The 26997-nt window shown below is 44.2% G+C and overlaps 1 protein-coding gene and 1 pseudogene across 1 annotated transcript; both read right to left on the reverse strand.

Moving 5' to 3' along the window:
- The window catches only part of LOC125720865 (germinal-center associated nuclear protein-like), a 167756-nt pseudogene that overhangs the window by 8985 nt on the left and 131774 nt on the right, over positions 1 to 26997 (reverse strand).
- On the reverse strand, positions 784 to 1899 carry LOC125720891 (germinal-center associated nuclear protein-like). Its single transcript, XM_048996801.1, has one exon. The coding sequence runs from the start codon at positions 1866 to 1868 to the stop codon at positions 837 to 839; it is 1032 nt and encodes a 343-aa protein (XP_048852758.1). The 5' UTR covers positions 1869 to 1899; the 3' UTR covers positions 784 to 836.

A 26997-nucleotide genomic window follows, 5' to 3' on the forward strand; every position in this document is an offset into this window, starting at 1 on the left:
GCTCATGCCTGCGCAGCAGTTTGCCCTTCTTCTTGGCTTTGGCAGCAGAAGCCTGAAAGATACCAAAAGTCAGTGAGGAAAGCCCGGGAGATCATGGACGAGACCACAGCCTAATGAGTACAGCGACCAAGCCCCCCCCCCAAAGGTGTGCAAAGCCATTGCTCACATGGTCGTGGAAGTGCACTATGGCCAGGTTCTTCTGGGGCCTGCAGAAGATCCGCTGCACACGTCCGAACTGGCGGAAATGTTCCCCCAGGATGTCCTTGCTGTTAAGACTGGCTGGAATGTTCTTGCATTGGAGCACCATGGCTTCGGAGGGTGACATCCCCCCCAGGCTGTCTGTGCTGTCCAGGCGGCGGGCACGTCTCACTGTTGATGCTGCCTCAGTTTCGGGATCTGTGGCAAGTGTCACAGAGTTCAGTTTTTCAGACTATACTTGGCTTCGAACCCAATGTGCTTCTTCCTGGGAGTACTCACCCAACTCCTCCGCCCTCTCAAGGACCTCCCGGGTTGGGGCCTGTGACCTTGGCGGCGTTGAGGGTGAGTGGCTGGTGGTCGGTGCCATCGAACCCTGGTGCTCCGCCTCCCCCCAGTCTGGCTGTGGCTCCTCACTCCTCTTCGGCTCTCGCCGGGTCTGTAGGGCCGGTGTCTTCAGGATGCTGGTGAAGGCACTGCGAAAGATGCTGCTGACAGGCCCCCGGCCCCGGACCAGGGGCCTCTTGGGAGGGTGCCTGGGGGCGGAGTCAGCACCAACTTGGGGCTCCTCTGATAAATGCTCCACCATCTGCTCCTTCCGCTTGGTACCCTTAGCCGCTGCCTCCCCTGCATTCTCCCCCTCACCGCCCCCCCCCACGGACCTCACCAGACACAACCCCAGCGTCAGTCTTGGGTTTTAGCGGACCAAAGCTGACAGCACCAAACAGTGGCCGGGGCTCATGGAGGCTAGAGGCAGAGTACCTGGAGACAGAGGCGGCCTGGGAGGTCCCCCCACCCAGGCCACTGCCAGCACCAACGGAGGGTGCTGCTGGTTTCGAGAAGCTGAACTCCTGGGTGGTGCTGGGATGTGCATCTTTGGTGGGGAGGATGCTGCTGGACACTGCGATGGGCTGTGAGAAGCTAAAACCTAATGCTCCAGAAAGGAACTCAGAGGCAGCAGGAGCAGGCCCACTGCTGTCCATACTGGTAGCGGTGGTGCTGGATGGGCTGGAACCAAAAGACTCGGACACAGCCTGGGACACAGCCGGTTCAGGACTGGCGCTATAAATAGGTTTGAACACAGCTGCGTCTGACGGCTTGAAGCTGAACTCTGAGGTGCTAAATCCGCGGCCCTGAACGCTTCCAGGGGAGAATACCGAAGAAGACCCTGTGGACAACTGTCCGAATCTCAGTGGTTGACTAGACCCCGAGGAGGGGGGAACAGAGGAGGCGGAGATAGCGTTAGAGCCGCCGAAGCCGGGTGTGTGCTGAGCAAATCCGCCGGTCTGTCCGAAGGCAGAGGTCTGGGGAAAAGCCGAGTTCTGGTTAAAGACAGAGCTCTGACCGACCCCGGCCGGCTGCCCGAAGGAGGGCGGCGGGCCGAACCTGGTGTCGCTCTGTACAAACGACGGGGTCTGACTCCCAGAACCGGGCATGCCGAAGGTCGGGGCCTGTCCAGACGCCGTCCCGCCAGGCTGCCCGAAAAGGGATCCGGTCTGGCCGAAGGCAGACGATGTACTGAAGAGCGAGGTCTGGCCGGTGCCCTGGCCGAGGGCAGGCGGCTGCACGAAAGGGGCGTTCTGCTGGCCGAAGGAAAAGAGCCCCGAGGTCGGGGCGCGCGGAGACTGAAACGCTCCGCCTTGTGTTCTGCCGAAAAGCCCAGACGGATTCATTGTGTAAAAAGCCCAAAAATACGGCCTTCAAAAGTCGAAACAGAGTTCTTACAGCGCGGTAGATTTCGGCGTCCTTCGGCCTGGGAGATTATATCCGCGCCTGTGTCACATCTGCGGAAATATACAAACTGGCAGCTCCCCTGGCCTGGTCACTGCGGACACTGCGCTCCTTCTGCTACAAAAATGGGCACAGAAACAGTCTCAACTAATGAGCACAGGGTACTTGGGGTCTTAAAATGTGAGCACCTGTGTAGGCACAGGGTCAATACCAGGGCAAGTGCAGGTGGGGCAGCCATCTTTGGGGAGGGCACTACGATCTCCGGTACAGACAGTAACGAAGAAGGCAAGAAAAGTGGTGAGGAGGAAGAGGAAGGGCCCAGGGACTCGACGTCAAGCCAGGTACGCAGCTGGTCCTCGAACCTGCAGATCCAAGTCAAACAGGAAATGGCTCAATGTTTATGCCACAACTCACATGAGAGAGTACACGTGTGTAGCATGTCTGTTCTCTGTCAGACCTGCGGCTCTGTTCTTTCTCCTCCTCAATGCGAGCCAGGAGGTCCTGGGGGCTGGAGGCAGCATCCAAAACAGGGGCAACACCGGATCCGGACTCAGGGTCCTCAACCATGCTGTGAAACAGCTTCTGTTGAAGACGTGGCCTGGCCAGTCGAGGATGAGGCCACATGCTCTGGTGACACCTGCAATGGCAGAGACTTTGGATAAGAAGCCAGTATTGTACACCACTCTTGGGGATATGAGCAAGACTGGAAGCTGATGGCTTTCCCTCTTCTTCCATTTAATAGTAAATAATATTCATTAAATCTGCAGGTCACTGTTAACAGTCTATCTGGAATGCGTTAGATTTACATGGCTGGCTGGCTCTTACCCTGCCTTCCCCTGCTGCTTGTCCCTGTGCGTCTGCTTTACGGCATCCACCCAGCAGGACGGCGGTATGAAGCCCTGCAGCCCATCGCTCAGGAAATACACCGGGATTTCTCCGTCGTCACTGATGACATCTGAAGATGGTGGGATAGGTTCACACCTGCATGGCATCCCCAGTAGGCCCCCCCAAACGTCAGACCCACCCCACCCCCCTCACCTTCACTCACGGGGCACCCAGGAGGGTGCTGTGAGTTGGTGCTCTACACAGAGCATGACAATTTCGTCCCAGGGCACCTCCCAGAAAGTGGGCTCCTTGTCCGGCCCCCCACCTCGGCCCACACAGTCCTGACGCAGCCTCTCCAAAAGGTTCTCCAACTGGGACATAAGGAGTGGCTGGCTGTGGCGGGACCATGGGATTTGAGATACGTACTGGAAGATGGAGGCAACCAGCTGGCTCCAAGGAGCTGGGTGGGGGGAGCGGTGGCAGCAGCAGAAATTTAAGGAAACAGACTAAGAAGCAGCCACTTAGCAAGAAGTCCGAATTCCGAATCTGAGGCATGGACATACCCCCCACGGCTGGCAGCGGCCAGTCGGGCAGCCGCAGGCTCAGGACTGCCCCCTGGAGCCACTCCAGGTGCTCAGCCGAGTTCCAGAGCAGATGTGGTAGGCAGTCACCACCCCCTGGCACCGAGAACTCTGCCACGGGCCAGGAGAGGCCAGCCAGACTCGGGGACGACACAAGGCCAGCCAAGAAAGCCAGGACAGTGTTGTAGAGGCCGATGACGGGTGCAGGGCCCTGGGAGGGCAGTCCCGCCATGTCATGGTCCCTCCGATCACGGTGAAGCCTACCAGCAAACTCGCGGCAGAGCCCGGCCTCCACAACCTGCACCAACGTCTGCGAGACGAGCCGGGCTGGTGCCGTGGAGCGGGCAGCGAGCCACCTGACGGCATGGCGGATCTGCGGGGATACGGGGGTGATAGTCAATGGGATGGTTCAATCTTACCGAGGCCAGCGACAACATGCACACTCACCTGCTCGGATCCTTGGGGTTCGTTCGTGGTCTCGGGGATATGGACGAACATGTACTCTGAAATCAAACCTTCCTCAATGAGTGTCTGAAGCATCAGGTCTTACAGGGAAAGGAAACCGATGGTCAGACAGGAGGAACAAACCAACTGTATTAGCTCTGCATACGTAAACATAGCCTCAAGAGAAATGCTATAAGTAAAGTAAGCGAATCCCACGCGACACCTGTTGTCATAGACACGGTTAGTGTCACACCTTCCTCTAGCCGTTCATCGCTGGCCCTGTGCCCAGCCTGCCCTGGGACCACCACCACCAGAGGAAGGGCCTGTGGCCAGGCATTAGCCTGCTGGATCTGCCGGAGTTGCAGCAGGGCGGATAACAGGAAGATGTCCCCGTCTTCCTCATCAGCCCCGGGACTGACTGCCGAGGGCAGCAGCATCAGCAGGGCGCCCATGCCCATCAGCCCCTTCCGCTTCTCCAATGCCAACTGGCCTTCCTCGCTGAGGGGCCCGCGGGCCACCTGACCCACAGTGAGAAACATGGCCTCACTTCCTGCACTTGCACCCTTCGCAAACATCTGTGTTACCACAGGACCTGCTAATATCACATAGCCTAGCATAGTCTGGCACTATGTTAAGCTATGCTAGACTAACATTAATGACAGAACAATGACAGAACACAGGGGCATGAAGCCTGTCGATATTCATCGGCAAGTTCCCCCCTATCTGCCACACCTTCACACACACGTGCACTGTGTGCATGCGCTCCCCCACGCTCCGCAGGCCGCTGCTGATGCTCAAGGTTTGCATGTGTCCGTTGGGGACCATCTCCCTGTGTTCTTGCTTCTCCGAGTTACCGAATTTGGACTCCAGCCATTCTGTCAAAATCCTGCATCAGAGATGGCAGGGGGGCACAAATGTAAGCTCCAGGACCTCTAAACCCAACTAACACCCAATCCCTCCCCGAACGACACCCAGTTCCCCCACTTACTGGTTAGCAACACTGGCATCTCTTTCATGATCACTTGGCAACAAGAGGGCTGCCTTCCAGAAGATTGTGTCAGATGGGTTCGAGACGCTTGCTGCCACCAGACTGAGCAGGTCCAGTGGCCCCCACACAGATTCGCTGAAGTGGATGGAGATGTAGATGAGCACATGGAGAGTGATGGATGGCTAACAGCTACTCTACAGTAGCACCATACCTCAGGAGCTGCTGGTAGAACAAGTGGACCTTCATCTGATGCTCGGTTTCCCTTCGCATCTTCGCCAACCTGCAGAAGGCAGCAGCACTGGTTGTCGCGTTGAATACAGCCGTCTATGGGAGCGAATGCGTCAACAGAGCCGCCATCTTGGGACGGGGTAGAGCTCCTTTTAAATGAATGAACGTCTATCAGGGACAAGCTGGCATTCAGAAATAAAGAACCATAAATGGGCAAATTTGAGAAGCGATTTTTATTGTCTTGGTTCATTATAAATGTCAGACATGTATTTACGACCGAGCCACGAGTAAATCGACAGAGAAGCGGGTTTTCTTAACACAGCCTACTTTTATGTTCAAAATGTAATGCACATATAGGTATTTTTTCATTCTTCCATTCGAAATAAACATACACTACTCTCCTACTACATGCAGAACAATGCAAATACAAAACACAACAAAAAAGGCCAGCAATGTTAGCTGAAAGACCCTGGTAATCTCCATGATAAGCCCCATTGCGTTACCACTCATGCATTTATGCAGGCCGGCCCGTGGCATTGGCAATATAGGCAAATGCTAAGGGCGCCATTCATCCAGGGGGTGCCACAAACGGAGGAAGAAAAAAGTGTAACATTCCACTATTCTTAAAGCTAGTTGGTATTAATGCGTCTTAATATGAAAAGAACAAGCCCACATGAATTTACCTGCTTAGCAAAGCCTATTAAGTAATAATAATAATAATAATGATGATGATGATGATGATGATACGTAACTTTCCTATGAGCCGCCCCCCCTTGTAACCTCCCTCAATAACGAACACAAGTTGATCTCTGATCACGGGCATTTATTCACATATCTATCCGGTCGAGCATGCCGTGAGAACTAGATAAAATAAAGCACATACATCAAAAAATGAATCAGTAAAAACACAGGCATTTTCCTAAAAATAACCAAACACAAACCTAAATAGGCTACAGCTTGCTCACGCCATTAACTTATGACTGCAGCTCATACAATAACTCCAATATCCATGAATATTGACGTTATAACTTAAAACACTTTCTCAGCCGCATAACAAATGCTGCACTTATAACTGAGCAAAACGAAAATGTTACCAGCAAAACTGACCAGACCTAAACCCAAACGCAACATTAGTTCCGCTATAGTTTCCCTACACCTGGGGGGGGGGGGGGTGCCGGCGCTGATGCTCGCCTAGGGCGCCTCATCAGCTAGGACCGTTACTGCATTTAAGCATTTAGCAGACGCCTTTATCCAAAGCAACGGGCATTTGTATAGACTTGTAGAGAACTATAGTCAATGAACTGTACACAATACATTTTCCAGACAAGGAAAATACTTTATTATTTTTTTTACATTTACGGTAATATGAAAGATGAACATCCAGTTACCTCCTTTTTGGAAAAATAACTATAGACAGGGCAGGTCTATACACACAGGCATCTTGTATATATTTGTCAAGAACTATAGCCAATGAACTGCAATATATACTGGTGTCAGTACAGAAGCTGTGTCTTTCCTGTGATGTGGGGGTGGGAAGACAGAGGCTCTGTGTCTAGTATTTAGTATCCTTATAACAGTACTATTTTACACAGTTTCTTCCTCAAACTGCTGGTCTGTAGTTGGAGAGTATGTACTTTTGCCACATGGTCTTCTCTCAACTTGTGAAAGCAAGACAAGTGAAATTAAATTGAAGCGATGGTTGCCAATGCCATCTTGAGTTTCAGCAATGTGATCACAAAGATTAAATATATCCTGAAAACCTACATCTGCTTTCACAACCCTGTTCAACAGAGACTGGATGTTGGAGGCTTGTCTGATGCACTGCTCAGCTGAGCCAATCGCCTTTAATTAATTTAATTAATTAAATTAAACTTAAGTTGCTTCAAAATATTGTTTTAGTTTTGTAATTGATGCAATTTAAGTTTTAACAATAGCAGTCAGTGGTCAGAGACTTTTGCACAGTGTCAGTAAAGTAGAACAAGTTTATCCACAATTTCTACAGATTCAAATGAAATAATAAATTGATCATAACTTACAACTTGGAAGCCATTCTTGAGAAGTTGTTCAACAAAAGATGAAATCTTCAACAGAATCTGGAGCTCTTGTCTCGCTGGAAGCAGAGGTAGAGTGACTTTACATGTGAAGGTCTCCTCTCCTTTGGCACCTTACAGGGTCCTCGTCACCCAGTTTAATTTGCGGTTTAGAAGCATTTTTTTAAAACATGTTGGGATTCAGTTGCAGCGCGCTGACTTTGTGTGTTTCGGGGCATATCTCAGGACGGCAGGATACCAAAATGGCGAAAAAAAAAAAAGTTTACGTCATCAAAATGGCGCCCGTGATTCTCTTTGGGTCCTAATGACCCAGTATTCAAATTTAATGGGATTAGGAGCGGAGCCTGCATTCAACTACCATGAAAAAAAAACAACTAAATACTAATCAGATATGAAACCAAAGCGCTATGGCAATGCAGAAGGGATGGGGCTAAAGGTATGAAAGAATGATAGCTAGTAATAAACAGCTAAACTTGTAATAAAAAGCAGGCTCCGAAAAGACAGCCCACTGTGAATACGCTCAGAGTCCTAAGGACCTAGGATTCAACTTACCTAGTATTTCGCCGAGCTGGGCCTCTCCAAACGCTAGCACCGTGCAAAACCCTTGCAGCACCGTGGAAGACTCTCTCACTCCAGCGGGGGCGGGTCCGTAAAGAGATCGGCTGCCGCTTTCGCCGAGCTGGGCCTTTCCAAACGCTCTCACCGTGCAAAAGCAATGTAGCACCGGAAAAGACGCATTCACTCCCGCGGGGGGGTCCTCTGGGCTCGACTGCTGCTTTCCCTGAGCTTCCCCAAACGCTGTGCCAAAAGCCTTGCAGCTTCTGAGCAGAAGCGTCCACTCCTGAACTGGGGGGAACAACGGGGGAGGGGGTTTCGGCGCTCATGCAGGAATATTTTGCGACTTTGCTTTTCATCTGGGATTTAGCTCTTTACATAGAAGGTAAACATTGTGCTCTGAAATATCCAGAATGTTGCAAAATAGCAGCGAAATGTTTTTGTTTTGAAATGGGCTGGGGTGTTTGTATCCATTTAGTTTCGTTCTTTGCATTCCCCGTACACGTGATAGCTTTATGGCAGTAATTACTCTGGGCGCCTGCCTGTCTGGGTGGTCGGCTTCTTTTATCTTTTGTCAGTGACCAAATGGTGAGCTAGCAAGAGGTACTAAAAATAGCTTTACAGCAGGGAAGGACCAGGCACAGTTACTGAGCAGAAAACGGTCAAACGGTGGCAAAAAGCAACCAAATATATAATGGCATGCCCTTTTTATTTTCTTTTAATAAATTGTTTTTTAGAAGTCAGCATATTTTATACAACAAATTATGCATTTTGCATGACAAATTGCAGTTCAGAGTGTTTTCGAGGCTTTGGAATAAACAATTACCCAAATGTCGGGAAAGCCCATTGAAATGAATGGGAAGCGAGAGGCATAAAGCACTTTGAGGGGCTTGCGCAGTTACTTGGAGCGTTATAAAAGCAAACCATTTGAATATGTTTGCTCTAAAGAGATCCAAATTCATAAAAAAGTACAAGTCGCACTTACTTTGACCGGCTTTCCACGGTCTATGTCGACATCTAGTGGTCAAAAAAAAGCATTACATTACACATAAGGGATGACTTTTTGCAGTAAAGACGACATTTTTTGTATTCGCAAATTTAAAAAAAAAAATATTAATAAAACTATTAAAATTGGGTCACGAGGACGCGCAGCAGAATCATAGGATGGTGAAATTTGAGGAGCCAAAGTTAACATACCATTCTGACCGCGTCCCCCACCTCCGCCCCCCGTAGCCCCGCCCTTCAGTGTCACTGTGAGGGACACCTTGAAATTCAAATGTGAAAGAAAGTAACTTTTAAAAATGATAAGAACTGAATTTATATTTCTAAATAAAGTGATAAATCGATAGTGCAGTTGTAAAACTTCTGCACGACTTCGCCACCACATCACATTTCCATCCATCCATCCATTTTCCAAACCGCTTATCCTATTGGGTCGCGGGGGGTCCGGATGCTAAGTTATGTTGCTGCTCATATACATTTGATTTATGTCTGTCTTTGCCATTTAAAGACCATGTTGTGACTCGGGCAACTTTAATATAAACTACTGGAGCTGAAATATTCTCAGTTTTACAATCCCTTGATTAATATGGAAGATCGTAATTTAATATAAACAGAATGGTAATAATGAAAGTTTGCTTTCTTGTCACAGTAATCTACCGCAACGCACCGCATACCATCGGAAGGCTACTGCGATTCTGAGCAACATTGGCAATATGATCCATTTTTTTCGCCGCTATTACCCTGAAATTTCTGACTGAAATCGCTACCCCGCTCTAACGCACACTAGGACTCACCCACTCTTCGCAGCGAGCCAGCCTTAACTGGAAACTGCCCCATGGCCGAGTGGTCTCATTCGCCCGACTCAACGTAAACAGCCTTCCGAAGTAAGGTGTATTCTGTTCTCCGAAGTAAGGCGTGGGTTCGAATCCAACTTCCGACAAAAGTTCTTCAATCACTACAGCAGCAACTGGTTAGCTCTAATTGCTTTCTTTTATTTTTGCGTTTCAGGCAAAACTACATAACACTTAAAGACACTTCCGGCATGTAAATGGAGAACGAAATTATAGTTATACCGAATCTCCTACACACAATACCAAGGTTACCAACTTTGCTCAGCTGACCGGAGTCAGACGTTCAATTCGCCATAACCCGGAACTTCATCAGAAGTAGTTAGAAAATGGATGGATGGATGGATGGATGGACGGACGGACAGATCAATAAAAGTACAGGACATCCATTTTACAAAGAACCGTCAACACTAAATGTGTGCACTGGTCATGCTCCTGGAAATTAAACTTCTTTTCTGAAAAGCAGCATGTTCATAAATTAGCTGCTGTTATACCTTGGGGAAACAAATGCAGATGAAACTGTAAAACAAACTGCAGTGGCAAAACAGTTCTGGCTGCCCGCCAGCCCTTCTGCCTGTGCTGCCCTGCCTGCCTACCCTCCTGCCCATGACATCCTGTCGGCGACATGCCACAAAGCAACCCTTCTTTGCCACAGGAAATGTCTGGTGCAATTTCTTTTTTAATTGTACATGTCAATTGCATAATACCTTAAACTAATTCTTTATTATTTCTATCATCATCATCATCATCATCATCATCATCATCATCATCATCCTGATAAGTATTTCATTAGTATTCCACGGTATTTTGATTTTTCAGGAATCATTGTGTGTACTGTATACTTTTAAATTAGTTTGCACTATATGTAGTGTCTCTGCACCTGTGCCTTACGTACTTGCTGCAGCTTGCACAACAACTTCTCTCAGGCATCAGTATAGTTTATCTAATGCAATATTTGTTGTTTGTTTATTAAGTGGTTTTAGGTATTTTGTGTGTTCCACTTAATTTAGTGTAATTAGTCCTAGTTGACTCAGGTTTAGTTTGATATTTCCTTCTGTTTGTTCCTCTGCATCATGCTACTGTCATAACATGTCAATGTCTTACCTAACTTTTGTGCATTATGTTTTGGAGAGAAAAAAATCATGACTTTTTTTTTTAGATTCATCCACTGATTCTATCACCTCTGACACATCCCCCCTCAATATTTGTTTGTTTGTTTGTTTATGTATTTGCTTGGGGGGTGGAATTAACAAACAGAAATAACTGAATGAATCAGGGTAGTGAAAAACATTTATAAACTTATAATTTTGGTATTGGTATGATCCTGTTCTGGTTAGTTAGCCGAGGGAGTAAATCATCAGGAGTTTCATCTCTCAAACTCCTACTACACTCACTCAGCATCACAGTATGGACTCCCCAATGCAACTGATCTGCACGTACTCTGGGAGGAAACCTGGTTCGGGAACAGCACCATGCAGGACAGACGAGCTCTACAGAGGGTTGTGCGATCAGCTGAGCGCACCATCTGCACCGAGCTCCCTGACCTGCACTCAATCTACAGCAGGCGGTGCTGGACCAAGGCCAAGAAGATCGTGAAGGACCTCAGCCATCCCAATAATGGACTGTTCATTTCATTAGAATCTGTAGAAATTGTGGATAAACTTGTTCTACTTTACTGACACTGTGCAAAAGTCTCTGACCACTGACTGCTATTGTTAAAACTTAAATTGCATCCATTACAAAACTAAAACAATATTTTGAAGCAACTTAAGTTTAATTTAATTAATTAAATTTTATTTTAATATAAATGTAAGTAATTAGTCAACATGTTTCAATAGCTATGATTATGTACATTACAAACCTAAAATAATATTTTGAAGCAGCTTAAGTTTAATTTAATTAATTAAATTTTATTTTAATATAAATGTAAGTAATTAGTTAACATGTTTCAATAGCTGTGATTATGTACTTTACTCAGTCTAGGAGCCATCAGGATATGCAAATGTTATTTATCCAAACCACTGTGAAACGAACAGTGTTGATGATGACTGGACTGTTTCTTTATTCAACTAAAAGTAATGAATCAAATCTAATCTTTATTTATGACTTTTTTTAATTTTATTTTATCCCCAGTGCTTCGAGCAGGCATTTCCTGCTCTGCCCCGTGTGCAAGAAGACACAGCCAAGCCTCTCAGTGCATCTGGCTAGGGTGTGCATGAAGAGGTCTTCGAAAGAGGCCATCCAGGAAGTGATGGAGAAGGAAAAGCAGAATTCCCTTGAACTTCTGCAGTGGGGCAGGGTCTTCAGCTACAGGCTGAACTTCAGCTACATTATGCCTGTCAAAGTGTGTCAGCTTAGCCATTTCAGAACCTCTGCTAAAATCATCCTAGTATTTGTAACGACCATCCAGTGCAGCCATGTATTTTTTGACTTGGCCACTAGCACACCTCATACAGTACAGCTAGTCAATCTGTCACTGACTTTTTAAACCAGTATAATTAATTATTTAATTGAGCTGTTGGTGAAATTTAACAAAATCATGGAACGGCTGAGGTGCCGCTGGGGAGAAGTTTGGGAACTGAAGCGGTGTTCATCTAGCCATCCAACTAGATATCAGTAACGCTTTAGAAAACAGAAGAAGTTATTACTAGTTTTTATTGTGTTACTCTTAATTTGCACATGTTCTAATGTTAAATTGTGTCATTTATTCTAAGTCAAAGTACACTTGCTACCCAGATAAACAGCTTTAAACATTTCTTTGGACTGCCTAAGACTTTCACACAGTACTGTATGTCTTAGAACATAAGAAATTTACAAATTAGAGGAGGCCTTTCGGCCCATCAAACTCATTTGGGAAGAACTTAACTAATAGCTCAGAGTTGTTAAAATCTTATCTAGCTCTGATTTAATCATCTCTCTCAATATAATATTGGGATAATTTATTCTCTTCAGAGGCCTCCATAGAATAGTGCATCCATCCCCTCACTTATGTTCAGACAGTCAGAATAACAACAGCATCATCAATTTCACAGCTAGATTTAAAAATTGCTTTAACATAGAGTGATTACAGAAAAAAAGGTAAACAAATATTAACAAGATTATTAAAACGTAATAGACATATTCGTCATTCAGACATATTGCGCTTTTTTAAGAGCAGAAGGGATACATTAAATCACGATTATATTTTGTCCATAATATATATATATATATATTTACATATATATATATTTACATATATATATATATATATATATATATTTACATATATATATATATGGTGGTGCAGTGGTTAACACTGTTGCCTCACACCTCTGGGACCCAGGTTCGAGTCTCTGCCTGGATTACATGTGTGTGGAGTTTGCATGTTCTCCCCGTGTCCTCGTGGGGTTTCCTCCGGGTACTCCGGTGTACCCCCACAATCAAAAACATGCTGAGGCTAATTGGAGTTACTAAATTGCCCATAGGTGTGCATGTGAGAGTGAATGGTATGTGAGTGTGACCTGCGATGGGCTGGCCCCCCATCCTAGGTTGTTCCCTGCCTCGTGCCCATTGGGAACTGGGATAGGCTCAGGAACCCCCGCGACCCAGTAGGATAAGCAGTTTGGAAAATGGATGGATGGATGGATGGATATATATATATATTTATAATTTTACATCATTATAAATGAGAACTATAAGTGATTGCTAATTACTGTTAACTAATGTCCTGTAATCAGTGGAGGCACACGGACACTTTGGCCAGTTATCCTATTTCTTCAGCGCCAGCCCAACACCCAGCACCACAGACAGTGACCTGTGTTACTGTGACATCTGGTTCCTTCATTGGCTCTATTTATTTTTCTAGAAATAACTAATTGGCTCTTCCAGACTATATGAAGAGAATATTTTATTTTTATTTAGACTAAGAAACTACAGAAAATCAGCTCTGCATGTGATCTCCCCTTTACTGCTCAAGGAGGGCACACGCACATCAACAAATATCAATGCAACAATTACAGATGAACAATTTCTCACAGCTTCAGAAGAAGTCAGAGTTCTGTGTAATTCAGAAATTGTCTAAGACCTCTGCTAGAACATTTTCTGCACTTCAAAATAAATGACACCTGGGTCCATTAAAAGAAGGTGATGCTGCCTGAACCACCAGCCAAGGCTGGGAGGAAAGGGAGGAACACTAGTAAAATGAAGGAAGAAAAGCAGCCCACCCTATCTCATGGTCACGGATACAAAAGTCAGGGAGTGTTATGAAGAAGACACCACACTTAAGACCATGGTTTTATGCAGTGAATTACACCAGAGAGAACTTTTGCATTTTAACTGTGTTACGTAACATTCCTCAGCCTTCATTTTTTTCCACAGAATGCAGGACATAATTTACGGTGCCAAACAAAACAGCGGAACTGCATTGTAGCCAATTATTTGTTTCAGTAGTTTTAAGATAAATAGAACATAAAATGGTTGTTTTACTTAGGTAAAAATCCAGTTGAAACAGACTTTATTTTAAAAAAGTTACATTGGCTTTAAGTGATGGCACATGTCGCTTGTGTTAATACTGCGTTGATTTTGAGGATGAAGTCTGAAGTGTAGGTGACATGCAGAAGCATGCAATTTGACGTTTGGGGATTGTAGTTTTTAATGGGACAATTTGAATAAGGAATACTGGTGATATGCTTTTTAAGGGGACAGCACACGAAAATTATAATACAGAGTATTAAAAGAACCGCTCTTTAAAGGAACTGAATTATCTTAGTGTATTTTACATCACAAGCACTCTCGGTCCGTTGGGGAGTCCGTCCCACTGTACTTGGAGAATGCTGCCATGCATTAATCATAAAATTCATTCAGTTGTGCGACAGAAGTTCCCTTCTAATGTTTTCTTCAACATAACAAAGTCCCACGGTAACAAAAGCGCTGAGGCCAGGATCGTTAATTGCAATGTGGGGAATGCAGACCAGCTGGGGTGGGGGATCGTGCTCAGTCACGGTAAAAGGCAAACGGGTAAATTGTGAATACGCTCTTAATCTAACTACAGCTTCTTGAATTGTGGGAGGCGTGTGTAACATAACGTTGTTCCACATACCAATATCACTACGTATCGGTATCGCAAAACAAAGTTTTAAATGTTAAGATTCTGTCATTCTGAAAATCAGAGTATTTAAGACATTATGTTACATAGCGATTTGTGGAGATAAATGCCCTCGGACAGTAGCGTTCATTTCATATTAAGTCTCTTTAAGTCATTGTTTTATGTTATGCAGGATGAATGTGCGAATTTTAATTAATCATCCTTTAAGGGTTATATGCTTACGGTGTTGTATACTATTCTCGGTGAACAAGTTAACTTATAAAAGTCTGTTCCTCTAATTATAGAATAATATATAGAATAATTATACAAGAGCTATAATTATTATGATGTTATTATTTAATTGTGTGGGCCGTGTTGCTCGATTACATTTGACTCTTCGGCACGTGGGACGCTGCCGGTTTGAAAGACGCAGCTTCACTTGTTTTCTGCACCAAGATGACGAGGTACGTTGCTTTTCTGCTCCCATTTTATCGGATAATTTTTCTTATTTAGTATCTGTCAAATTTGCATGTATATTAAAATATGTTTGGTGAGTAAAGTCAGTATATTGCTTTTAAATAAAGTGATTTTGTTCCGGGGTACAATGTTAATTATATTTAAATTTTATGCGCAAAGTGTAGTTGATATTTCGCTTTTCCGCGTGCGCTTTACTGCGCTTAAGTAAATAATTGCGCTTGCTTGTGAGTAAATTAGTTCATTGCTTTTAAATAAAGTGAATATTGTTGCGGGCTACTGTGTTGGTTATATTTAAATTTTATGTGCAAGTCGGCTAGTTTCCTGTGCCGCAAAGTCTAGATGATATTTCACTTTTGCACGTGCGCTTTCCCGCGCTTTCATGTTGCATTCGGAAGAGGATGCGGGTGGTTGCGCTCAGTGCTGCCTACAGCAATGATATTCCAGCAGACCAGGAGAGGGCAGATGTATTGCAACAAACACAGATAAAAGTAGTGAAGCAAGACCTGAAAAGTTTGTTTGGTGACTAAAATCAGTATATTGCCATTTAGTAAAATTTAAAATTGTTCCAGGCTTCTTTCTTGATTATATGTAAATTGTATGTGAAAGTTAACTAGTTTCCTATGCTATAATGCAGTTGTTCATTGCGAAGGTGTCAGTGCAGAACTGAATTCCATGTGCCAGGAGTGACTGACAGCTCTATTGTATTGCTTGTGTGTTTTTCCTCATTCAGAAACAAACGAATTGCAAAAGCTGTCAGCTGGAGCAACGATCGATACTGGGCAACTTGGGACAAGTGGATGGAAGTGATTGACTGGGAAGATGAGGAAGAGCTGTGCTCCCCAGCAGAATCACCCTCTGACCAGGCTGACCGTTCCATCGTGTCACACACCCGAAAGCCAATTGCCAAGGCAGTTAGCTGGACGGATGATGTGTATTGGGCAGCCTGGGACAAGTGGGATGAGATCATCTGCTGGGGTGAAGAAGGAGAGTGCTCCCCAGCAACTCCACCCATCAACCAGCCTGGGAGGGATAAGGGGTTAGACATGCATGGGTTAGAGGTTTTTCTGTTAAATGAAAGGACAGTCTCCATAAAGCCTGCAGATGACCACCAAGACAGGCTGAAAATAGGAGCCGTAGTGGTCGACCTCTGCCAGTTTGAGCTAGATGGTGTAAATGATAAATTTGAAATTGTCGAAATACAAATTGGAGAGGTCAAATTGGAGGAGACTGCAGAGAGGGGTTTTAATTCAGAATTTGAATTGGAAATTATGGATGTGGAGATAGAGGTTGTAGACAGTGAATTCCAGCTGAATGCTCTTAATTGGGAAATTGCTGGAACTAAAGTGGACAAATTATTAGTGGAACACCTGAACATAAATAATCTAGAAGCAGGCAGTGTGAAGGTGTCCACATCAAATGGGAATGTGATATATGTCAATGGTATGTGAGTGTGTTTGGTAATGATGGGTGTGAATGGTGTGTGTAAGTGGTGTGTGTGTGTGTGTGTGTGTGTGTGTGTGTGTGTGTGTGTGTGTATGAGAATGGTGATTGAATGGTGTGTGTGAGGTAATGGTGTGTGAATGGTGTGTGTGAGGTAATGGCATGTGTGAGTGAGTGTGAGTGGTAATGGCGTGTGTGAGTGAATGGTGTGTGTGAGTATATGGTGTATGTGAATGGTCTATGTGTGTGTGAATGGGGAGTGAATGGTGTGTGAGTGACTGGTGTGTGTCTGGTGTTTATGAATGGTGTGTGTGAGTGAATGCTGTGTGAATGGTGTTTATGAATGGTGTGTGTGTGAGTGAATGCTGTGTGAGTGACTGGTGTGTGAATGGTGTTTATGAATGGTGTGTGAATGAATGGTGAGTTTTTGTGTTTGTGTGTGTGTGTGTGAATGATCTGTGTGTGTGAGCCTGCCCTGTGATGGGTTGGTGTCCCATCCTGGGTTGTTCCCTGCCTCGTGCCTGTAGCCTCTGGGATCCATCTGACCGCCTGTTCCAAAAGGCAAATTGATCCCCACATCCCTGAACAGGAGAAGCGGTTTTAGAAAATGGATAAATGTTCCCAGAGGTGTGAGGCAACAGTGCTAACCACTGTACCATGCATATGTATAGGATATGTAGAAGAATACCTGTTGCAGTTATCTGATGTGTGTGTTTTTCACTCTCCCTGCCGGCCCCTGGAGGTTTGGGCTTCCCCTTTGAGTCTGGTGCCTCCCAAGGTTTCTTCCTTCTAGGGAGTTTTTCCTTGCCACTGTCGCCTATGGCTTACTCACTGGGGGCTTTGGGTGGGGGTGCTCTAAAGCGCTTTGAGACAATGTAATGTTGTGATATCGTGCTATACTTTGTTGTGTAATTTTCTATTTACTCATGCAAATAAATAATTGTTTGATAACAAAAAGCACTTGTTTCATTCTTTTTACTGCGAGCATATCAGTCACTTCCCTTGTGCTCCTGCATTCAAAAATGAAAGTTTGTCCTGCCCTGCACTTAATTGCCATGGATTCTACGGGAATGCAGACCTCTACTTTGGTGGAATCCTGCTGTTGTTGTAGATGGTCTGCTCAAACGCTTTCACATTGTGTACAAGCAGATTTGTTTCTGTATCTCTGTAGAGAAGCATTCTTTTCTTCTACCTGGCAAATCCACAAATATAATAGCAATCCACCAAGGTGCAAGTGCACCTAGCTCTTAAAGAAAATGTTAGAAAAAATTAGTTTATAGCATGTTTAAACCATAAACACAGCAGTGACTGAGTACATCCCTTGTGGACCAGACGCCTGGCTTTGACTATTTTTCTGCCATTAAACTAGCAAAGGTGGCTTGGCCATGATGTAAAATAACTTGTGCCTTTAAATTGTTAAAAAGTCCTGTGTGTTGTAAAGTGAGGTATGAAACAGATACCAGGTCGTTTCAGTAACGGTCAGCGTACGTTTTCTTCATGTGATTTTGTGGTTTCAAATGTTTCATTGGAATCAATAGTATTTGCCAATTCCAGTTGCCAGGTAACTTCAATAATTTGAATAGAATACATGATAACATTTTAAACTAGATTACAGTTAATTGTTATTTTTCTGTTTAAAAAAGACAATTGCTGTAATTTGTTACTCCCCTTGGGGAAATTCTATTTTCACCTACCCCATTTTGCCCTACTTGACACATGGGCACAGTCGAAGGTGACAGCAAGCCTGGCAGCAAAGGGCAGCCACCTGTAGGGACACCCATGGAGCTGGGGGTTTTACAGTGATTAACAGCAATTTTGCAATACTTTTCTGGCAGTTTTTTTTGCTAGGAATTTACAGTCAATTCTACACTGAAACAGACGTCATTCCTAAGCGCAGCATGGACTGCTTCTGGACACAGTATCAAATGCGACTTCCAGAGTCACTTGAGTAAGCTGGAGATGCTACATCCCCGGGTAAGATTACCTGCAGTAGGCAGCCTACCAAAAGAGGGCCTTTCCTGTTCCCTTGGTGAATTAGAAAACCAGTGGAGAGAGCTCTCCTGTTGCAGTTTCACAGAGATGAACAACATGGAGAACTTTGGATTGAGGTTTTGCAGTATGAGGGTGCTGAAGGAAAAAGGAGTTTTAAAGACATTGGTCTGCCTGTACTGCAGATTTTGTCTCTGCCCATTTCAGATGTTCATGTAAAGCGTGAATTTACTAATGTGACATTCCTTAAATATAACCACCGAAACAGAACGGTTGTAAATTTGCTGTCCAGATTGGTAGATGTACAACTTGGACTGCAAAGAGATGGACTGACACAGAGGCGGAGCTATGGATAGGCCTGGGTGGGATTGACAGCTGGGCCCACCCATTCAGATTAATGAAATTACATTTTTTATATATAAATTACCGGCTTCTAACTGTTCCTATACATCACTGTTGTTACTGTGGCAAGTACAATAGAATGTGTGAGCTCCCTCTAGTGGTGCTCTAGGTAGAACACCACAGTCGTAGGTGTATTATTGTTGCAGTCACCATGTTGTAAATATATAAGCCAATTTAAGAAAATTTGGGGTAATGAGTTTCACTCAGAAGTCCATCCATCAGCCACTTTACCATATTTAAAGGCTGCAGGAGGATGCTCACATGGAAAAAAAAGACTAATTCATTTCTTTATCCAAAACTATTTCTTTCCTCATTCATTAAAACGAAAAGAGCTTTAACTTGTGCGTGCATTGCTTCATTTTAAGCAGCATTATGGAGTATCATTGAAGATAGAAAAGTTTATGAAGGGTCTGATTTTCGACATCTTTTACTCCTGGTTTGGGCTATAAAATTGGAAGGAGTTGCCAAACATGACCGTGCAGGGTCTGCGCTGTTCTCATCTGTGAACAGTGTGTGGGTTTGTGGGTCAGGCATAAATTTGGGGGGAGGGGCTCCCTCCAGCAGTAAAATAGGGAGATATCCCCCAAAATAATATAATTCTTCATATTCAAAAAAGTACAGATAAAATTAATCTATCTCACCAGTTAATGTAAAGTTTTTTCACCCCAAGCACACCTACCCTTCCCGAAAATGGTTTAGTCTGAAGTCCTGCTCTGGGGTACGTTTCCTATACCACGATGCACTTTGCAAAAGACAAATATATATCAGGAAAATATATAGCAGGAGATGAAAGAAAAAAGATACATTCTGCGGGCCATGGCTGCTGCCGCCTGGCAGAGGGTATGAGGAGGAAGTGCAGGGACGATGTCAGCATCACCAAAAGGATGGTTGCAGCACTCTGGAGGGAGCAGGTGAGGTGGGCTGGGGGGAGCACCAGTCTGCATTCTCTCACTCCTGGGGAGGACCGAGTATTGGCCATCCTAGATCTCAGAAGCACTTGAGGGAGTCCCGGGGTGCATAAATCTCTGTAGTCTACCCACCTCCCAGACATCTGTGCTTTCTACTCCCCAGCCACTTCCTCTTGGCCCACCAACATTTGTCCCCCTGTAGTGTGATCACCAGGGTTCCTCAATGTGTGGCACCTCCACACCTGGCTCCTCTACATCAGCCATCCCTCCTATAGGCCCCTCTACATCAGGGCGACACTGTCCCCTGAGTCCCCAGAATACCTTTCAGTCTGGTAGATCACCAAACCCCAACCATCCTGCTTCCTTGTCACCACACGCCCCTCCTTCCCCCCACGCACTCAAGCCCACTGGTGCAGAAACATTCGCTGCCAATGTAGTGAAGAGCTCCTCAGGTCTGAAGGTGGAAAAAATATCTGTTCTGAGGGGCATCCGGGAGGAACCGGCAGCCCTGATGGAGCAGTATGAAAGACACCATAAAGAGGTGATCGCCTACCGGAGAGAGACACTGGCCTTACTGGCCCAAAGGGTCAGGAGGCCCAGTGTGACAATATACTGTATCTCCCCACCTCTTAATGTCAAGGGCGCCTCCAAGGGGCGGCCACATCCCTCCTTGGAAACCTCTGGCCACCCCTGTGGCAGCCCCCAAATATGGCTGTAGAGAGATTGTTTTATAGCGAAAGCTGTGGTGCACTCAGGGACCATTAACTGTGTAGCACCTGGGGCCTGCATCATGAAACTGAAAGTCTGAGTTAGAACAAAAGTTTTAGCCTAATAAAGTCAAACAAATGCAATGTGCGATCATAAAAATCATGCCTGTAAGAAGGCTCCTGCAGTTTTAAGGGCGCACCGGTGCATGCAAAGGGCTGTGGGTGCACTGTGGGGACACCGAGGCACGCGCTGACAGCGTGTTAGAACTTAAAGTTTTTCCTGGTCAGCAATATATGGAAGTCCTTACATTATATGTATGTATTAAGTTATATAATTGTGCTATGTAATTACCGAATGACGCTAAACTCATTTAGTTTGGCTTTAATTATGCTGATGTTTAATGCCGGTGTTGTGCTGCAAACTGCCCCTCTGCCACGGATTGTAATCTTTCATTTTAAAGGAAGTGTAACTTCATTTATCTTGCTTTAAGCAAACTGAAAACTCACATTACTTGTTTATAATGATATTTTACAGACAAACCTGAAGTTAAGATTAACTACCTCCTGTAAAACGTCGCAAATGTGACATGATTTAAAGGCGACAGTAATGCTTCGCTTTTCGACGACAGACGCCTTCAGTCGCAAGAAGTGTTTCATTTTCTTGAATAATATTTTTGATACTTTGTTGAATTAATTCTGCCTCGATATTTTTGATATTCTGTCTTCTTTTCATACTTATAATGCGGCGAATAGCTTCATACTCGGCACATCACACCTGGAAATAAAATAACATCGAACTAAGCAACAGAAGTAATCAGAACATAAGAACATAAGAACTATACAAACGAGAGGAGGCCATTCGGCCCATCAAGCTCGCTTGGGGAGAACTAAACTAATAGCTCAGAGTCGTTAAAATCTTATCTAGCTCTGATTTAAAGGAACCCAAGGATTCAGCTTGCACTACATTATCAGGAAGGCTATTCCATACTCTGACTACACGCTGCGTAAAGAAGTGCTTCCTTAAATCCAGCTTGAAATGTTCTCCCGCTAATTTCCACCTATGGCCACGAGTTCGTGTATTTAAACTAATGCTGAAGTAACTATTTGGTTGAACAGCATCCAAACCTGTTAGAATCTTATATACCTAGATCATGTCCCCCCTCAATCTCCTTTGCTTGAGACTGAACAGATTTAGCTCAAGTAACCGTTCCTCGTATGACATTCCTCTAAGACCAGGAATCATTTTTGTAGCCCTACGCTGCACCTTTTCTAAGGCCACAATGTCCTTTTTAAGATATGGTGACCAAACCTGCACACAATATTCTAGGTGAGGTCTCACCAAGGAATTGTATAATCTTAGCATTACCTCCCTTGACTTAAACTCCACACACCTGGAGATATACCCCAACATCCTATTGGCCTTTTTTATTGCTTCCCCACACTGGCGAGAATGGGACATGGAAGCATCAACATACACACCAAGGTCTTTCTCATGATCAGCTACCTTTATTTCAGTGACACCCATGAAATACCTGTACTTTATATTTCTGCTCCCTAGATGGAGTACCTTACATTTATCGACGTTAAATTTCATCTGCCAGGTATCGGCCCAGTCACTAATTAAATCAAGATCCCGCTGTAGCTGCTGAGCCACTAATTCAGTATCTGCTACACCACCCACCTTGGTGTCATCTGCAAATTTCACCAGTTTACTGTATATATTGGTATCCATATCATTTATGTAAATTAGGAACAATAGTGGTCCTAAAATCGAACCCTGCGGTACCCCACTATGAACGCAAGCCCACTGTGACATTGTGCCTCTTATAACTACTCGCTGTTTCCTATCTGTTAACCAGTTATCAATCCAGGTGGCTACGGTACCTAAAATACCTGTCACTTTGAGTTTAAGTAGGAGCCTCTTGTGGGGGACAACATCAAAAGCCTTTTGGAAATCTAAGTAGATGACAAGTAGTCAGCACCCTGCACTTCTTAGTATTTAGAAGTTATGTTTTTCATTGGGTCGAACTTGCTATATCTTGACGTTAAAATTTAGAAAGCTATGTGATTTAAAAGTACTTTTTTCACTTTAATATGACATTATTTTATTAATGCTATATTATTCGTTAAACTTTTGTTTTAGTAGTGTGTGAGATCACAATCACCAGTTACAGCTACTCTTTGCTGAAACAGACATTAGACTAATTATGTCTGGATAACTGAGTACATACTGTATTGTGCATTTTTTCCCAGTGGCGAGTCTCCAAAGTTAGCCAGACTTCTGCATCAAGCTGCAAGGATATTAATGAGACAGTCTGAAAATTCAGACATAGTTGTAGCAGAAGCGACATCACTGGTGTCAAATCAAACACCTGGGGTGTCAACCTCAGCCAGTCTTTCTGCACTTGTTGCACATTCTGAATTTAACACATCTAGACAGGACCAGATTGAAAGAAATCTAGTCCAGCTGTTCCAGTTGTATGACCGTTTTAAGAGGACAAAGGGACCCATACCAAAGGGTGAAATAGAGAGCAAGTATAACAACAGAGTCATGGACACATGACTTCTTCTGTTTTGCGGAAAAAGATGTCCATCCTTTGCCAGAAGAACATAGTCATTTACAGAACTGTGGCCTAGGTAGGAAGCGAATAACATTCCCAGATAAAAATGGCAATTACAAAGACCTCTGAGATGTCCTGTATGCAGCTTATCCACCACTTAATACTTCTGGAGGATTTCAAATTTTGGCATGTTTTAGATCAATATATTTGGAACCTCTGCCAATACCACCCAATGGATATAGTGTGAAATACCTTAGAACAGAGAGTGGTTTGAATCAGGCAGTCGACTATATCCGTCCACTCCGTCCAAGTTAGCATAAGCACAGATGGATTGTGTAAGCTTAATGAGGTTAGTCACAAAAAATCTTGCCTTTTTTGTACACTTGTAAATGTTTCATGAAAGCATCTCACTTCTCCTACGAAATATCTTCAATTTCTTTAAACTACTACAAATAATTACTAAATAGAGTTATGTTCAGAGATTTACATATGTCTTGTTTGTATTATGCTGTGTTTAACTGTTATGCTTTCTACCTTAAGGGCCAAGCATTGGTGCTGGAAAAATGTCAGACCTGTAGAAATTATATTCCCATGCAGTCTCTAGTTCAGCATGTTGAACAGTGCTCAAGGTAAAATACATGATTTAGACTTTTTTTGTCTTGCATCACCTGAGACATTATTTCAATGTGTGTTAAATGGACTTTAAAACTCGCTGAGCATTTGTTAAAGTATTTAGATGTATGCTGAGTGATTTTAATGTATCATTTAAATGAAAATGTCTTTATATTCTTCTTCTTGTAAAGCAAAACCAACAGCCAGATACCAGATGCCAGGCAGAGGAAGCACCTTGTACTTCACAATCACTAGCTAACATCCAAGCTGATATCACCCCGCAGATTTTAACTTCCACTGTTATAGACACAGAAAGTCCATCTGTTTGTACATACAGGTATGATTAATGTAAATGAGGTCTCAGAAAGATAGAAAATGTAAGAACAACCTCAAATGAGCAAATTTTTTCAGGGACTATTTGGACCTTGTTTGCTCTGATGTGAGTGAGTCAGAGGATGAACAAATCAGTCGAGCTATAGAAGAGTCATTGATAGAAATGTCAAGTGAGTTTAATGTTCAAATGTCGCAATTTTGTTATGTAGTGTTTTTTTATGTTTGGTTGTGTGACTGTCTTTTCAGGCTGCAGGATGTCTTGCAGATGCTGCAAAAGGAATATTGATAAGGATGAAGCTCTTCGCTTCAACATCAACCGGAAGAACATTTAGGATGGTGCTGTCCGCACAATGAGGAGACCAAATTTCTCTGCCAGAAAGAGAATTGATGCCAAATTCACTTATGAGGGAAATTCTGTAGAAGCAGTTTATATGGGTGGCCCAATGAGGGAGTTCTTCAGACTTGCATTTCAACATATAAGGCAGAGCCCAGTGTTCACAGGTTCTGACTACCAGCGAGTTTTGGAGTGCCATATATGTGTGTAAGTGTTGCAGAGGGAAACCATCAAACATTTCATATATATGTCAGGCTTTGGTTACTGTTGAGAATGTAATTGCATGATTTCTCATCTTTCTCTGGTAGCTTTAAAAGAAAACAGCTACTTTTATGCAGGAGAGTTGATTGCAATGGGCATAGTTCAAGGAGGACCATCCCCACGTTTCTTTGCTCCAGTCTTGTATCAAGCCATAGTGTCAGGTGCAGAAAGTGCAGACATTGAGGACATTCATGATCATGAATTAAAAAGCTTGCTGTCAGAGGTAGGGGAAGAACGTGAATAATTGCATTTCAGACTGCTGTACAATTTTAAAATGGTGTTTATAGCAATGTTTACGTATTCTTTAGTACGTTTTGTCAGTTCTCTTTATGCTCATGTGCATTTGAAAAGCTTGATATTAATGTTTGCATGAACAAATAATTCACTGTAAAAATAAATGTTTTCAATCCAGTGTCAAGTTGTGGCTTCAGAGTTTAAGAAAAACCTGAACAAAGCTGTTGAAAGATGTGAGACCCACCTGATGCTGGCTGGATGTCTGCGAAGCATCTCTGTCAGTAATAAAAATGAAGTGGTGCAAGACGTCATTAATTGGTTTGTCCTTCAGGATAAGGAAACACTTTGAAAGGCATGTTCCTCATCATGTATTATCCATGTTCAAAGTTTATAGGGCATTCAAAATTAGTGGATGTTTTTTTTCTCTTTTGATCAATGTATCAAAATTTTTTATAGGTTCCAGGATGGGCTTCGTAGCTGTGGACTACTGGATGCTATCCAGAGCCATCCAGGCGTATTCAGAACGGTATTTACAAAGATCAACGAAAAGCTTACAGCTGAGAGTATTGAACAGCAGTTTACAGAACAAAGGTCTGAGCGAGGGAGTGACAAATACAAAATCGAAAATGAAGCTATCTCTTGGATGCTAAGAGAAGGTATTCCTCAACCACAATTAGAACCAAACTTAAAAGGATGTGGAATTCTAAAGAATGATGGTTCTTCCTAATATCAGCACTACATATATTTAAGTAAAATTCAGCCTTATTTACTTTATACATGGAACCTGGCAAAAGCAGCCAGCCATTACTGACACATGAGAAATTATAGATAGAACATTTTTCTTCTAAAATGTATAGTAATTTGTATCAAAATTGTAACTAATTAAAAATTAACTGACTAAGTATATATGACTATACTATACGCTACATAGTGCAGGACAGTTACACTTATTTTTGCATTGTTCATTGATTTTGCATATGCTTCATACAGGTTGATAGAACTGTTTGTTGTTACATTATTTTTACACTACAGAGACTTAAACTGTGCCTTATTGGCTCTTAAACTCAGAATCTCTCGAGTCCCCTTTAGGAACAGGCTGGGTCATATGATTTGACATGTTACACACTGGATAACTGTAACAGGTTTTCTCCTATATATCCCATACATGGGGATGGCACAGTGGTGCAGTGGTTAGCACTGTTGTCTCACAACTCTGGGACCATCCAACCATCCATCTTCTGAAACTGCTTCTCCTGTTCAGGGCCGCAGGGGCTTCTCCTGTTCAGGGCCGCATTTAAACCCAAATCCCAGAGGTGTGAGGCGAAAGCGCTAACCACTGCATCACCGTGCCACCCGCCTCTGGGAACATACTGCGGTTAATTGGAGTTAACAAGTTGACCATGAGTGTGAATGGTGCACACAGGCAGGCATGTAAGTAGGCAGGCATGTAAGTAGGCAGGCATGTAAGTAGGCAGGCAGACAGGCAAGCGCGCGCGAACACAGACAGGCAAGTATGCACACATGCATAAAGGCACTCCTCCAAACAGTCAAGCACACACGCACACAGGCAGGCACACACACACATAGGCACGCACAAATGTACGCACACAGGCACGCACGCAGACACACACACACATAGGCAGGCACAGACACAGGTAGGCTCACAGGCACTCAGAGGCACCCATGCATGCAAGGACACACAGAGACACAGGTGCATACAAGCACACAGGAATGCACGGACACAGGCACGCAAGCACAGGCATGCACAGAGGCATGCACACACACAGACATATACACACAGGCAGGCACACACACGGACACACACAGGCGCGCAGACAGGTAGGTACTTACACAGGAATGCACGCACCCACACAAGCACGCATGCACTCACACAGGCAGACATGTACACAGGCACGCAGACAGGTAGGTACTTACACAGGCATGCACACATGCAGGCACGCATGCACGCACAAAACTCCTCGTCCTTAACCCAGGACTTCCAAACATAAGCAAAACACAGTTACAATATTAGTTGTAATTATTAGCATTAGTAAGATTCCCCTTACATTGCATAATAGGTAAGAAATAAATGGATGTAGGGGCGGCATGGTGGTGCAGTGGTTAGCACTGTTGCCTCACACCTCTGGGACCCAGGTTCGAGTCTTCGCCTGGGTCACATGTGTGTGGAGTTTGCATGTTCTCCCCATGTCATCGTGGGGTTTCCTCCGG

Source organism: Brienomyrus brachyistius, unplaced genomic scaffold (genome assembly GCF_023856365.1).
Source record: "Brienomyrus brachyistius isolate T26 unplaced genomic scaffold, BBRACH_0.4 scaffold27, whole genome shotgun sequence".
Lineage (NCBI taxonomy): Eukaryota > Metazoa > Chordata > Actinopteri > Osteoglossiformes > Mormyridae > Brienomyrus > Brienomyrus brachyistius.

Coding starts and splice junctions, on each gene's coding strand:
- LOC125720891 (XM_048996801.1), bottom strand. CDS start 1,868: ATGAATCCGTCTGGGCTTTTCGGCAGAACACAAGGCGGAGCGTTTCAG.